Source organism: Morone saxatilis, unplaced genomic scaffold, assembly GCF_004916995.1.
Source record: "Morone saxatilis isolate NCDOM2014 unplaced genomic scaffold, NCSU_SB_2.0 Contig7, whole genome shotgun sequence".
In the NCBI taxonomy this organism is placed as follows: domain Eukaryota; kingdom Metazoa; phylum Chordata; class Actinopteri; family Moronidae; genus Morone; species Morone saxatilis.
In genome coordinates, this window is record NW_023340246.1 from 17,261,306 (window position 1) to 17,275,260 (window position 13,955).

A 13,955-nucleotide genomic window follows, 5' to 3' on the forward strand; every position below is an offset into this window, starting at 1 on the left:
GGGTCATTTTTCTCCTTCTTTAAACATTTGCTTTCACTTAGCCCTGCTTGCTTCCCATTGAGGTGAAGTGTTTATTTACAGGATTTCGTTCAGCTGTCATTACTACAGACATATGGGTGAGATACATCTGGGCTTTATCATGGAAGGAAGAGGGGATGAAGCGGAGTGTGTCTGCATGTGTGCATGGGAAAGTTGTATTGTACAAGTACCTAAATATGCAGGCATCTCAAGCCACCGTAATAATAACAGTAGTAAGATCAGATAAATGTTAATGCCCCCCACCAGTAAAGTCTTTGCAATGGAAACCCTGCAGTAATATCAGTGTTTGTCAAACTGAGTGAATGAGAAAATATTTGCAATGAATAGGAATGTAAAATACTCATTCCTAAACTGATACTGCAGAAGTATTCATATTCTGGTTATTGTACACCTAGCAGGTGGGTGAAAAAACATTTTAAAAAGAACGTCATACATTCAGAAGAATCAAGATTGTGAAGGCATGAATGCTGCATACCTCTCTTATCATGCCTTTTTCCGTGCTTGCCTGTCCAACTGTGATCTTCCTCAAGAAACGGTCATTTGTGTCAACAACTGAAAAACAAAGACAAAAACTTTGAGCATGGCAGCTGGCGCTATGTTATTAATGACAGGCAAACCCCATTAAGTATAGTAGTAAAAATACAACAATCTGATACCTCAGACACAGAAAAGGTTTATGGCTTTATGGCCTGAACCTGACTGACTGTAAAAATCCATTTTCACACGTTGTTAAATAGACACAAGACGCAAATGTGCACCCGCAGGCTCGCACACATAAGAAAAACCAAGAAGAGAGATTCTTATCTCTTGTTGTGAGTAGGTGCCGACACACTGAAAGTGCTTATGCTACGAGGGATTTACTACTTAAAGTTTATTCACTCAGCACTTAGCCTATTCTCTGATAATGTGGCTAGAAATGGGTTACTCTGTGGTTATACGGGAAACCATGCTAGTCAAACATTATCCTTGTGTTGGTCTGAAGGGGAAAGCCATAAAAACATGGTTTGTGTCATGAGCAGAGACACACGGTCACACCCATGTAACATTAGGTGGTAAATGTGTTTTTAATCTCCAGGGTTCGGCTTTTAAGAATGCCCTCTGGAGCCACTGGAGTAAATACCACATCAGTCATAGCAGCACCCGGCTGGTCGTTCTCACTGACAACTTTAAACCAACACATCCACCACGGAGGTAACTGTTCCCACTCCTAACATACCCACATTTATTATCCTGTGACTCACAACTGCAATACTTTTACACTGGATGCGTTAATTCAATATAAATACAAGGGCCAGAAATAGTCGTTTAGCTAAACTTCACTGAGGAGAATACCAACATATTGCAGTGAAGACTTATTTTGGAATTAGGAAATCCAGTTTAATTTAAGATTGCATGTGACATTCTTTAGTCGTGGCACCATAAAAATGGTTTTTGGATCATGGGATGTTTGTCAAAACTTTTCTCTTATAAATTAGATTTGTGTGATAGTCATGGTATTGACTTTGATCATGTATATGTCTCTGAGCAAAAAATCCTACTGGGTGTTGTGTAACAAGCATTTCCATTTAATTCTCAAGGGAAATTATTTTGTGTCATTATGAGATATGAAATCAAACAGAAAATTTCATATCATTGTTCCACTTAAAATATCTCTAACATTAGTATTTTAGTAAATAATGCATCACGCTGCCTGTTATGTGGATAATACTGTTACTGTGTACCAGCAACGACAAGGTAAAAGGTTTTTGCTGTAGTTTAAATATGTGTAAAGTTGCAGATGAAGCTTCAGTCTATGCGTTTGTGGCCAAACTACGTGGACCAATCAACATCCTATGAGGAAGTACTGGCAGTGATGAGGGTGGATGGATAAAGGTTAGCGTAGATGCTGCTAGACTTATAAGAGTTATATCAGAACTGGAGAGCACTTCTTAATCCAAAGAATAGGAAAGAACGGCACTGAAGACTTTTATTGATGGAAAAGATGTTTTTGCTGACTTCAGTAAGAGTTCGACTACATTATATAGTCCGTTGATCTGATTGGTTAAATCTGTGATAGACGGTGATGGTTCTTCCAATCACCTGCCGAATATTTTTTGAAAGCTTTTCCAAACAGTTTCCAGCAACAATTTCCTAGATGGTTCTGTGTGACAAACCCTCTGGTGCAGTCAGGTTAGGTTTTATGTGAAGAAGCAAAGAATGACAACCGATTGGATCAAGAAGCAGTTCAAATCCAGCTGAATATTTCATACATACACGTCGTCCTTCTTTAGTTTGGTCTACGGGGAAAAATCTACAATAAAAGGCTGAATTTCAGTGGTATTACCCTTCAGTGTTAGAAAGTTGCAACCAGAAAAAAATATACAAAGTGAATTGCTATAATTCTATAAATACCTCTCTGCCAGGTGATCTTGGAAGGGTCAAGGTCAAGACGGACAAAGGTGCTGACTTCCTGGGGTGTGAGAGATGCTGGGTCTGTTTTATTGATCCCTAGACGCTGGAATCGAAGAGAGACAGAATATTAGAGCAGTGTTTCTCAAACCTTTTACACTGAGTGCCATAATGACCAACATTTAGATACAGTAGCCAGGGCCTTCCCTATTGAGCTACAAACAGTGGACGCACAAGACAGGTTTATTCCTAGTCAGAAGATTATACATCGTTGACTCTTCAACACAGCTCTCATACAGAGGAAGGTATAACTAAACATGGAAGTATGTGTGCACTACGTGTATGAAAGTGACTACGTAGCAGGCTGATATTCAAACAAAAATATTACAGGAAAGGCAGAAACAGTGGATTAGAGGACCATCCGTACGCGTTTCTGGAGAAGTTCTGCTTTAGGTCCACATGTGTCCACATTTCAGTCCCAGCTGTGGCACTACAGCTATTATCATTAGATATTTTATGATAATCTGACTAATTTATATATTCTATTTTAGTAGTGGATTTTTTCTTGCTATGTCCTCACCAGCTGGACACATTACCATCTCGGCATTTAAAAATGAATCTATAATAAATGACTAAGAGGCCATCAACTCACTGTCAGGTTTAAAAGGTTCACTGTAGTGCTCTGTTTAAAAAAAAAAAAACAACCACACACACACACACACACACACACACAACTCTCACTCTATCCATCAAGACCAATAAATATTTTATAGTCCTTTTAACTTCTCATCCCAGCTACCTTCATACAACAGGACAGACAAACATTGAGTTGACTTATGTTCAGACTTCGCCATCCTATCTCTACAACATCATCTTATCTGTTTGGACTTTATTAGGCATTCCTCATCAACACAACATAAAACAGCATTACTCGCAGACATATAAACACATAGGAGCTTCATGAGGTATACACAAATATTGAGGACATAGTGGAGGGAAGGAGAATCATTTTAAGGTAGGCTTACTGAGGCCCCCTAGTGGACAAAGGCATTTTTTATATACCAATTCTTTTGGCTCCTAATGATTGTTGACACGGTGATTCTGGCACTGCAGTGTTTAGACTTACGTTTAGCCTGGAGATCTGGATGGGTGAAAATCTTCTGACTCCATTCACTGAAGGGACCAATCTATTGAAAAGGGCCTATCGGGTAGAAGACAAAACAATTACATTAAATATATGTGTGCATATCATGCATATAAAGTACATTTAATTGCACCTTGGAGGGCAATTACTTTTTCTTTTCTTGAATAGATCACACCGAATAGACAATCACACAAAAAGATCTGCAGAGTGATGTCATGGTTGTGACTGGTAAATGTAATTGGGACATAAAAGGCATGCTCTTACATAGATTAAGGTGCAAATTAGGTTTCCCAGTGAATATTAAGTGTTAGATTGTTCACGTGTGGTGAACCAAAAACAGGACTATATAACTAATCATATACCGTTGTCTGTTGTAATTTATATTTATGCAATTAATATCTAGAATAATCACATAAGAAAGTCACTAGTGATAATAATTAACACAATACAGAATAAATCACTGAGAATAATTAATCTAAACAGCAAATCAAAATGGGAATTTTCTGCTAAATCAGATTTGTCATTATAGTACCATCCAAAACAACAACTTCCTCTTTTTGGTGGAGTAAGAATAAGTTATTACTGAGTGACATCAAGACACGGTCACCTTGTCTGATTGCGTCGCCTCATGGAGCATCCTGGCATCGATGGCTGCTGCCACCAGGTTATTGGCAGCTGTGATGGCATGAATGTCACCAGTCAGATGGAGGTTGAACTGAAAGAGGAAGAACAAACAGAAAGAAAGAAAGAGGTGAAGGGATTAGACAAAAGAAATAAAAGCATCATTACTGTAATGTTGGTGTACACACTGCTGGTTTGGATGGCCCCAGTGGAAATAAAATCTCTAACAAAGTCATCGTCTCATGTCCCCTAGGTCTTTAAAAATGTTACGACACATATACTCTCTTTTTGGCATGAGCCCTTCTATTTAAAGGAAATAAAACATTGTGGTGAAGTGAGAAGAAGAAGAAAAGGCTGAAAACAGCCGGTGTTTTGGTTTGAGAAAAGGAGGCTGTCTCATTAAAGGCTATGTGTCGAAGCTTCAAAACCTCAAGTCTCCTTCCCTCTCCCCCCTCCCTCCCTGCCTTTACAAACAGTGCCTTTAGTCACAGGCAATATTATGGCACAGCTCCAGGGGTTGCGTGTGTGTGTGTGTGTGCATTGTTATTTTTTCATGCAAACTAGTGTGAGTCTCTGCATGTGTTTAGTTCTTTGAAGACTGCACTAGTCCTGCTAGGGAGCACTGAAAGTGTCTGTGTGTCTTACCTCCTCCATAGGGATGACCTGGGCATATCCCCCTCCTGCAGCTCCCCCTAGGCACAAAGAAGAGGTAGCACAGTCAGAGGCAGACAAACAGGACAGGGACACACAAAGGAGGAATGCTGAGTGGACTCTGAGTGAACTACCCCACCCCTGCACAAAATGTAGCAGGGTATGAAATGCTAGCCTCACGCTGGTAAAGATAGCTTATCACGCAGTTACTTGATACATTCCTAACTGCTGGTTTGGGCGCCTGTCTCTGGCCACGTCCAAATTCCACTCAATGTATTCAATTGGAAAAAGAAACAAGAGGTTTATTCCAAAATAACACGCACCATTTGAAACAGTTTGACATCTTTTCGATCGTGAAAACACATCTCCTTCAAGAATGTAACTGAAACTGTTATCCATTGTAATAGTTTTCTTACAAAATAGAGTTTTAGAGTTTTGAATATCTCCAAAAGAGCACAGGGAGGTCAAAGCATACTTTTCAGACAAGATATGCAAGTTACAATTCTGCACAAGGAGGAAGTATTCATTGCTGACCTTTAACCCCAAATGTGGGTCCCTGGGAAGGCTGTCGGAGACAGGCGAAAGAGTTGAGCTTAAGGTGGGCAGACAGGGCCTGGACGAGGCCGATGGTCACCGTGCTTTTACCTTCACCCAGTGGGGTAGGAGTTATACTAGACACACACAGAAAAAGACAATACATTTTTAGTATCTTTTGGTGTGCAGAATAAGACTGGCTCAAACAACATATAATTGCAAATTAATATTCAGAAATAAACCATAAACTGTGTCCAACATATCTCTTTAAGCTAATACCATAAAGGAAGCTGGGATAGAGTGACTGCTTAGCCCTTTTTTTTGGTTTTATGTCACATAGGGGCACTAGGGAGCACTGAATGAATATGACAATTAAGAAGAAAAAGGATTCCGGCAACTGGTAATTCACACTCACCCAGCAACCAGTACATATTTCCCATCAGGCTGTGTGTGGAGGCGGTCTAACAGGGAGAGTTGGACCTTAGCTTTGCTCCTGCCATAGGCTTCAAGCTCTTCTGGCAACACACCAATCTCTGCAGCCAGCTGGTCCACTGGCTTAGGTGTCTGAGCTCTGGAAATCTCTATGTCACTAATGAAAACAGAAAAACATGACTTTCAGCATTCAGATTTAATTTTAAAGCGTCAGATATGTGACAGACAATGTCTGTTACAAACCACACTCCCATAATCGTAAAACATTCAAGTGTGGTGCAGGTGCGATTTAGAGAACGGTATGACATGAGAAACAGATCCTATGTCTGGGTAGATGTAGTTAAACACAACACAGACAGTGGTCTATACCTTGGTACAGGGGTCAGGGGCTGCAGTTTGAGGCTGCGCAGATGCCAGGGTCGGTACTGCTGCTCCTGGAACCACCGACTACAACTATGCACCACATTCTAGTAGACAAAAAGGAGGGACGGAGAGAACAAGGTAAAAAAAAAACATTGAAGACAGAACAGAGCAAACCAATGAGGCGAGAACAGAGGCAGAAACAAAGAGACAGACCTGTGTTCTATAAGCTGCTGTGAGGTATCCTAACCCAGACTTTGAGAACATCTCAATGGCATCTAAAACAAAACATAGTATGATTAATCCACATGTTGAGTAGAAACATGCATCACTGGTCTTTGTTAGTCAGCTAAAAACCTCATTGAATGAAATGTTGTGTCATTCCTTTTTCAATACAACTGAAGCGTGTGGAGAGTGATTGTGATGACTATCACAGTATATTTAACAATACCTGTCTCCAGCGAAGGCTCACAGCGGATGACAGCAGCTCCTGGTTTAACCCAGCTGGATGGGACATCTGTGGTCCCTGCCCCTAACAGGACCAGAGCATCAGCCTGCATCACCTAAGAAATTAGGAAAGTAGAAGAAATTAGATATAAAAGATTTTAAAAGGCAGGAAAGTATAAAAAAACAGATATGAAAAAACTAAATTAAAGAAAATTGTAGTGTAGGAGGTTGAAGAGTGTAGAAGATGTGCATGTTATATATATAAACAACTTTAATGACAAATTAACCTGAACAACCTCTTCAGAAAAATGAGACAGATCAATAAAATAAAAAGATGTGTAGCTATCAAACAGCATAGCTCTGTTACAACTTTCTTGACATTGCATTTGAAGAGCAGAGACTGACTCCATGTGGTCAGCCACTAAAACTGCACATACTGTAACTAGTGCAACTGAATAATAATAACAGATGGTTGAGTATATGGAGCATAAGAAGAGAATAAAGACGTCTCAGTTATAAAACAATGGCATTAGTGCTTTCAACCAAATAATTATCAAAACATTGATAAAAGAACACACTCAAAACCAAAAATATGTCATGGACCAAACAAACTTTGTACAGCCACAGTACCTTTTCAAGTCTACTGGGGGTGACACACCTGTACCACCACACAAACACACCTGTCTCTGTAGGCTCTTGGAGCTCCAATGACTCTTAAAAACTACCATTCCACTTCTTTCTATCAGGCACTGCAGGGCCACTCCAAGGGATCCTTCTCCTCCAACCAGCAACACAGTTTTCCCTTCCAAAGGAGTGTCTGTAGAAATGTTTTAATGCAACATTAGAACATTCTTCATTCATAAAGTGCTTTATGTGCATGAGTGACCCAACTGTCACCGTGGTCCACATTTCAGCTACAGTTGAGCCCATTTGGGTGAGTGTTCATGATCCCTATTAAAATGCTGACCATCTGGACATGGATGCACACCAATCGTAAAGTAGGTGTTTAATAGCTTTGTGCAACACTGTGGTCATATTTACAATGTGGTACATTTTCAAATCTGATGCCCATACACTTTATATTTTGAAATAAATCACCATATACTACTGGAAATGAACAAACATCACTTTCAAGACCTGTGTGTTGAGAAACTGCACCACATATTGAAATCGTTGTGAATCTCTACTGGTTGCAACAGGGATACTCAGAATAACTGTGACCTGATGGACAACTTTGACCCCTCCCCTCTGAACCCGAGTGTGTGTCTCAAATTGGTCCCCACTTCAGTAGTTAACCTGTTGAGTCAGCCTTTTCCCTTGTGTCCCAACACATAAATCTTTATTGTTGCACTGGAGTTTTATGTCCTTACTTAATTCCCAAAATATATTCTAAAAACTGAGAGAATCTTAATATCGTGCCATTTTCACTTCATACATAAAGTGTGTCCCCTTTCTTTACTATATACTCATTTAAATCAGGTTTTAATCACATGATGTGTTCATACTGAAAAAATAAAGTATACAATATCCTGCTTGCCTTTTGTTTGTTTGCTAAATTGTCCTGTTTGAAATTGGCAAAGGTTCACTAAGTTGTACTACACTTGACATTCATTAACACACAGTATAGGATCATTTTCTGCTCGTACATAACAGTAAAGTGCCTTAATTTCTTACATACTAAATGCAAAGAAATATAATAATAAAATTAGATAAGATTTAATAAGATTCAGTAGCATATATTTATAGTATTAGTAAAATGTATAGAAATGGTTAACATGTACTGTATCATGCAATGTCAGAAATCACTCAGATATTAAAATTTAGTATTTGTACTACCCACAACCTACTCAAAACAGTTCGAAAACAGGGACATTGTCACAGCTGAATCTCAGAAACTGGTGTGCCACAATAATACTGACTGTCAGTGTTATTATTACTAATACTGTAGTACAGTAGTCAAACTCACTTCTCACTATTAGCTACACCTGTGTTTTCCATGCTGTGACAACTATGAGAAGAACAGCCGCTACGTATACAGCTACATATATAAAAGTATCGGTGTAGTTTGTCCATTCCCAGAAACTCACCGTGTTTCTCCAGCAGATCCAGGACAGCGTTGGCTATGGGTGGCACAAAGCCTTTGCTGAGGTCTCCTCGAACCAGACGGCCCATATTCAAATCTGATATCCTATAACAAGATATAAATATAACCCATTTTTAATATATAAATACATCAGAATGAATAAATCATTGTTGTCCATAGAAGCTACAGTAGTTTTTTTTTAATGTTATGGATAACAGTATCAAGTACATTAATAAAAAAGTACAAAATTAATACAAATGAGACAAACATCATAGGTTACACTGGAGAGTAACATTTAAAAGTATATTGTATAGTTGTAATTAGATTGTATTATTAGACAGAGAAAACATTAACAGTAAAAATAAACATAAAGCAGCTTGTTGCAGTAAATCAAAAGCAGTTTTTCATGAGACCACCTGAGCATTTTTTGGGATTAATTTGCTTTACATTATTTGTCCTCTACTGAACCAGTTCACTTCAATTTGTGATGATTATGAAGGGTGCCTTGCTAATTTTCTGATTCACTTGTCTGCTGAAGGCACACAATCTTAATTCTGTGCAGCCCTTTCTGATTAGCGCCAATTTGACATACCATGTGAGTAAATGCATTTATCTCCATTAGGACAGGGAAACACGAACAGCTGGTACCTGACTGACTGCTGCATAAAACTGTCAACTGCAGACACGTAAAACAAGCTATTCACTGTCTCTGTGTTTAAATGTAATGATCCTAGTTAGCTAGTGCAGGTTTTTACCCGTCTACATCCTTCTCAGGTTTGAGTGTGTTCAGCACTCGACTGGTGAGGGAAGCAGGGGGGAGGTGGAGGTAGACTCCGTGCACCCTGGGGTCTTCATTCAGCTTCAACACCTCCTCCACAATCTACGTGCGCACAAAAAGACAAAACACACGCAAACAGAAATGAGAATTTTTGCAGAAAAAGTTTACACAGCATAGTTGCAATACTTGTGGAAATGTAACATGTTAAACTATTAATATAATACTTCCTAGTATGAATACTGTCTGTACGGCCCACAGAAAACTCCAGCCTTCGTACCTAAAAGGTAAAGTACCTTTGATCTTTTAAAATAAAGTAATGTTTCAGAACAAAGAAAGCGAGAAACAGCATGTTCACCTTTAAATTGAACAGTTCAGCACTATTAACTGAGCGTTACAAATGATAGTAATCCCAGAGGAAAGAGAGAGGGAATTTCTGAAAAGAGAGGAAAGCTGTGTGAAAGTAGAGCAGTAGATCAGTAGATCAGTAGAGAGCCCTTAAGGCGAGGAAGTGTGATGTAAATAATCCACTGTCAGCTGAAATGCCTGAGCTATTCCCAGGGGTTCCTGCTTTCTACATAGATGAAGAGTCGACTTCCATTTGGGCAAAGAGAGCCACAGCTGAGAGGCTGCTTCCTGGTCCCAGTTACATAAAGTTGTAAACTACCATGAAGTGAGGAAAGAAATGAAAAAAGAACCTAATGGGTGACTGACTCAATTAGGAAATCAAGGATCTGCCATGTTAACAGAGGATGACATACAGTTAAGTAAAGTTTTAAGGACATGAAAGCTTATGTGAGTCACAGATTACCTTCACGTTTCACACAACCACCATGATCCCACGCGGCGCAGACAAACAGCCAGGGGAGCGGGACATCATGCACTGACTTGTTAAACAATGGTGGGAGTAGGAACTGAGAGGCGTTTACCAAATGTGTGAGTCAATTCCACTTACTTCATCTTCACTGCACTCCTTCGCCAGACAAATCTGAGTGATGTTTAGGCCAATCTGTGCATATAGAGACAAGCAGAGGGTGAACTGTTTGAATGATTGTGTAATGAATGTGATTTGTGACAAGACAAAATGGGTACAAACGAGGAAAATTACCGTTCCTGCCATTTTCTTATTGATCTCCAACAAGCCGTCATCTTCACCTGCCTTTGAGATAAAATCCGAACATGAGAAAAACACACAGAGACCTGATAACACAGGAATCTTTAATGGCTCCAGTAGAAAACAGAGAACCCTCGGGTAAGGTCAAAGGTAAATTAAGGTTGAAAATCACCACTCATCATCACACATACTACTTCTGTTTCTGGCTTACAATACCTGTATAATGGCTAGCAGAGGTTGGATTGATGGATTTCTCCTCTGCAGAGCCAGCATTGCCTCCTTGGTGCTCTGAACCACTTCCCTGGGAAAGAAAATAAAGCCATTAAACACAGGGGTTTTAAAATAAATTCAAGTCAAACATGTGCATTCTTTAAGATTTTAGTAAAGGTACCTACAGCAGAAAAGTGGATACCATTTAGAACCATTTATTCTGTGTTTGTGGGATGATTTGGGGGATGGGATAAAACACTTAATTGTAAATAAAGCCTCAAACTCTCTCTAAACTTGCCCTATTCAAATAAAATAGGTAAATTATGGGACTGCAGAAAGTAATATTGTGATTATTTTGATAGATATTGATATATAGATATATATGCTTCAGGATTAGTGGGAATTATCTGTTTTTTTGACGATATGATGAACATTTTTTGGGGTCTGTACCACACAAACATGTTTTCCTAGTTCCTAGTATAACAGTGCTTCATTATAACGTTGTCTGTCACACGTTCTACTTTACTACTACGTGATTTAAATATGGATTTATATTTTAATTAATTGTGCAGTCCTATTAAATTAGACTGTGAGCAGTACTTCCAACTAAATACACTGTAAAGCTGCAGTTAAAGGAATACCACATCTCACAAAAATTAGATTTTTCTTTAAATTAAATTAAATAAAATAAACATTGAGAGGTTGCAGCCATTGGCCACCTCGCTGCACACGTGTGTGGGAGGGGCTAATATGTAAACGTGTAGTATTAACACACTGACCTATATATTGCCCAAAATGTAAACACTAACTAAAGCAAGTCCGACTCTAGCCATCTCGGATCGACCATTCAGTGTATTTTATTGGACTATAGTAGACATAATTAAACATTAAACCCCCCCCACCATAACGTATACTACATGCCACACACACACACACACACACAATACAAATGGCATAAACCTATAACGTTAGACTAACACACATATACAGTGATGTCTCATAACGTTGCAGCACGACTCATTGTGTATATATTTGGATTTATATGTGTTTTAGCTCCACTCACTGTGATTTGAGGCACTTTTTTTTTTACATTGTGTTTTTGGCAACAACAGAGAAAAGTTACATCAGCTGGCTGCAGTCCCTCCGATGATACCGGAGACACGTGTGGGACTGGCTGCTCGCCAAAAAGCGAAAAACAAAACAAAAAAAAACGCCGGTGAGACCGGATGTAACGGAACCTACCACAAACTACACCGTGTCTTAAAACAATAATACAAATATAACAGTAACTCCGGGGCCACATAGTGTATTTTTTTTAAACGTAGCATGTCTCTTTTCTTACCTCAAAGAAGTGTCGCATTCAAAGCCACCCTCCTTCTGGGGCTGTTTCCTGAAGTTAAGTGCTGGTTTCGGGTTGGTACCGCCGCCGGTGGTAACGGCGGTCCGGACCATCAACCGGCTGCTGGCAGGACCAACCGGGACGCATCTCCGCGACAAGCCGCCGATCCTGCTTCCTGGGTGGGTTGGATGTATCCGAAGGCTGCCACAGGCGCTACGGATTATAGACAACTTCATGGTTTAGTCTGAGTCGCTGTTTTGTTTCACCGCGGTCTCTCTGCTTGCGATGGCCGGCGACGGGTTCAACCTCACGGGAGGAACAAAAAGAAAGTTGAGGTGGCGGCGGGGTCGTGATGGAGCTGTGGTGTCTTCACGGGCAGTCGGAAATCTGAAGATTCCAAGTTCGACACAAATCACCAAAACGTAAAACCGTGTGATGAATCCCAAACTGAGACAGAGTCGTTACGATAACACGAGCTAAAGGACGATTAGGGCGTAGGCAACGTGGCTGGTACTTTTTCTAACGCTCAACAACATCATGTTATAATTTCGGTGTAAATCACAAAAATGTAACGTGTATATAGCTTCTTTAGTCCACCATTGCTGCTAGGTCGGCTGCTCTACTTGTTAAAAGGCCACAACAATATTATATTAACATTCTAGCACAGGGTTTATGTTTTGATTTTTAACCAGGTGCACACGAATACTTGTAAATCCGAGGTACACTTGAAGGCCTCAAAGGAGTTAGGTGCTCGCGGTTACAAGCATGCGCCTTCACGTGCTATATTGACAGACTTAAGAAGGCCATGTGGGTTCACAAAAGCATTTCAAAACATTATGGTCTATAAAACTGGGTACATAATAGATAGATAGATAGATAAGATAATAGATAGATAGATAATAGCAAAGATTAGATAGATAGATAGATAGATATGATAGATAGATAGATAGATACTACTATAGACTGTATGCATGTTAAATAACACACAATTAAATGTCTCAGCTCTCAAATACCTGAGAAAATAACTCTTTGGATGCAGCTATGATAACCCAGTATGTTAAAGAAGGTAACCACTCTTATCATTGGTGATCAGATGATTGACAGTGATTAGACTAATCCCATTGGAATCAATACCAGGCAGCCACGAATCAAAGTGTGTGTGTGTGAGGAGTTGGAGTCTGAAGTTGATGGCTATGTTCAATCGTAGGTGGGATCACCTGGGATCGATGTCCTTCTCCCTCTGTGATAAGACTTTACGGCCAATTTATTTAGAATTCTCAACAAATTAATAATAAAAAAAACATGAAATGTGTGTGTTGTACATGGTTTTATGTTAACATGCTGTTTTGCAAACTGAAAAATAAACTTTGATGAGTTTACATAAAGGTGTTTCAGTTATGCACATCGTTAAGCTCGAAGAGGGAAATAAACCAAGCTTCCCTAAAATGAAAGATTTGGTACAGTTGTTTAGCGGGCAGCCACTTAGTTTGTGCCCACACCATGAATTATATCTTAACTGCTTTTTCGTTGTCTATATATTTTTTGTTGCAATGACAGCAAGCTGCATCTAATCTTTCTAATTGTGTGGGAGACGGGACACTTACCAATTTTGGTGGGGAGAGCCCAGCCAAAGTAATATACTAGTAGAGTATATTTATTTTAAGAGGAATGAGTATCATATATTAATTTTTTTGGAGTATTAACCAACACTGGTGGTCAAATACTGAATATATCGTTCTCTCTCCCTCTCCTTCTCTCTCTCTCTTCTCTTCTCCTCTCTTTTCTCTTCCTCTTCTCTCTCTCTCTCTCTCTCTCTCT

General features: G+C 39.4%; 1 protein-coding gene across 1 annotated transcript in view; it reads right to left on the bottom strand.

The window, feature by feature from the left end:
* The window catches only part of mthfd1l (methylenetetrahydrofolate dehydrogenase (NADP+ dependent) 1 like), a 37,323-nt gene extending 24,886 nt beyond the window's left edge, over positions 1–12,437 (bottom strand). Inside the window, exons 1-17 of the mRNA XM_035679164.1 lie at positions 12,141–12,437; positions 10,805–10,889; positions 10,583–10,633; positions 10,430–10,483; positions 9,455–9,579; positions 8,704–8,804; positions 7,297–7,433; positions 6,621–6,732; positions 6,386–6,447; positions 6,179–6,276; positions 5,793–5,966; positions 5,378–5,514; positions 4,838–4,884; positions 4,179–4,286; positions 3,554–3,628; positions 2,431–2,533; positions 515–591 (exon numbers count right to left, since the gene is read on the bottom strand). Of these exons, the coding sequence (XP_035535057.1) occupies positions 515–591; positions 2,431–2,533; positions 3,554–3,628; positions 4,179–4,286; positions 4,838–4,884; positions 5,378–5,514; positions 5,793–5,966; positions 6,179–6,276; positions 6,386–6,447; positions 6,621–6,732; positions 7,297–7,433; positions 8,704–8,804; positions 9,455–9,579; positions 10,430–10,483; positions 10,583–10,633; positions 10,805–10,889; positions 12,141–12,373 (1,779 nt within the window). The 5' untranslated portion in view covers positions 12,374–12,437. The remainder of the gene's footprint in view (positions 1–514; positions 592–2,430; positions 2,534–3,553; positions 3,629–4,178; positions 4,287–4,837; positions 4,885–5,377; positions 5,515–5,792; positions 5,967–6,178; positions 6,277–6,385; positions 6,448–6,620; positions 6,733–7,296; positions 7,434–8,703; positions 8,805–9,454; positions 9,580–10,429; positions 10,484–10,582; positions 10,634–10,804; positions 10,890–12,140) is intronic.
* Between the last annotated feature and the right edge of the window lie 1,518 nt (positions 12,438–13,955).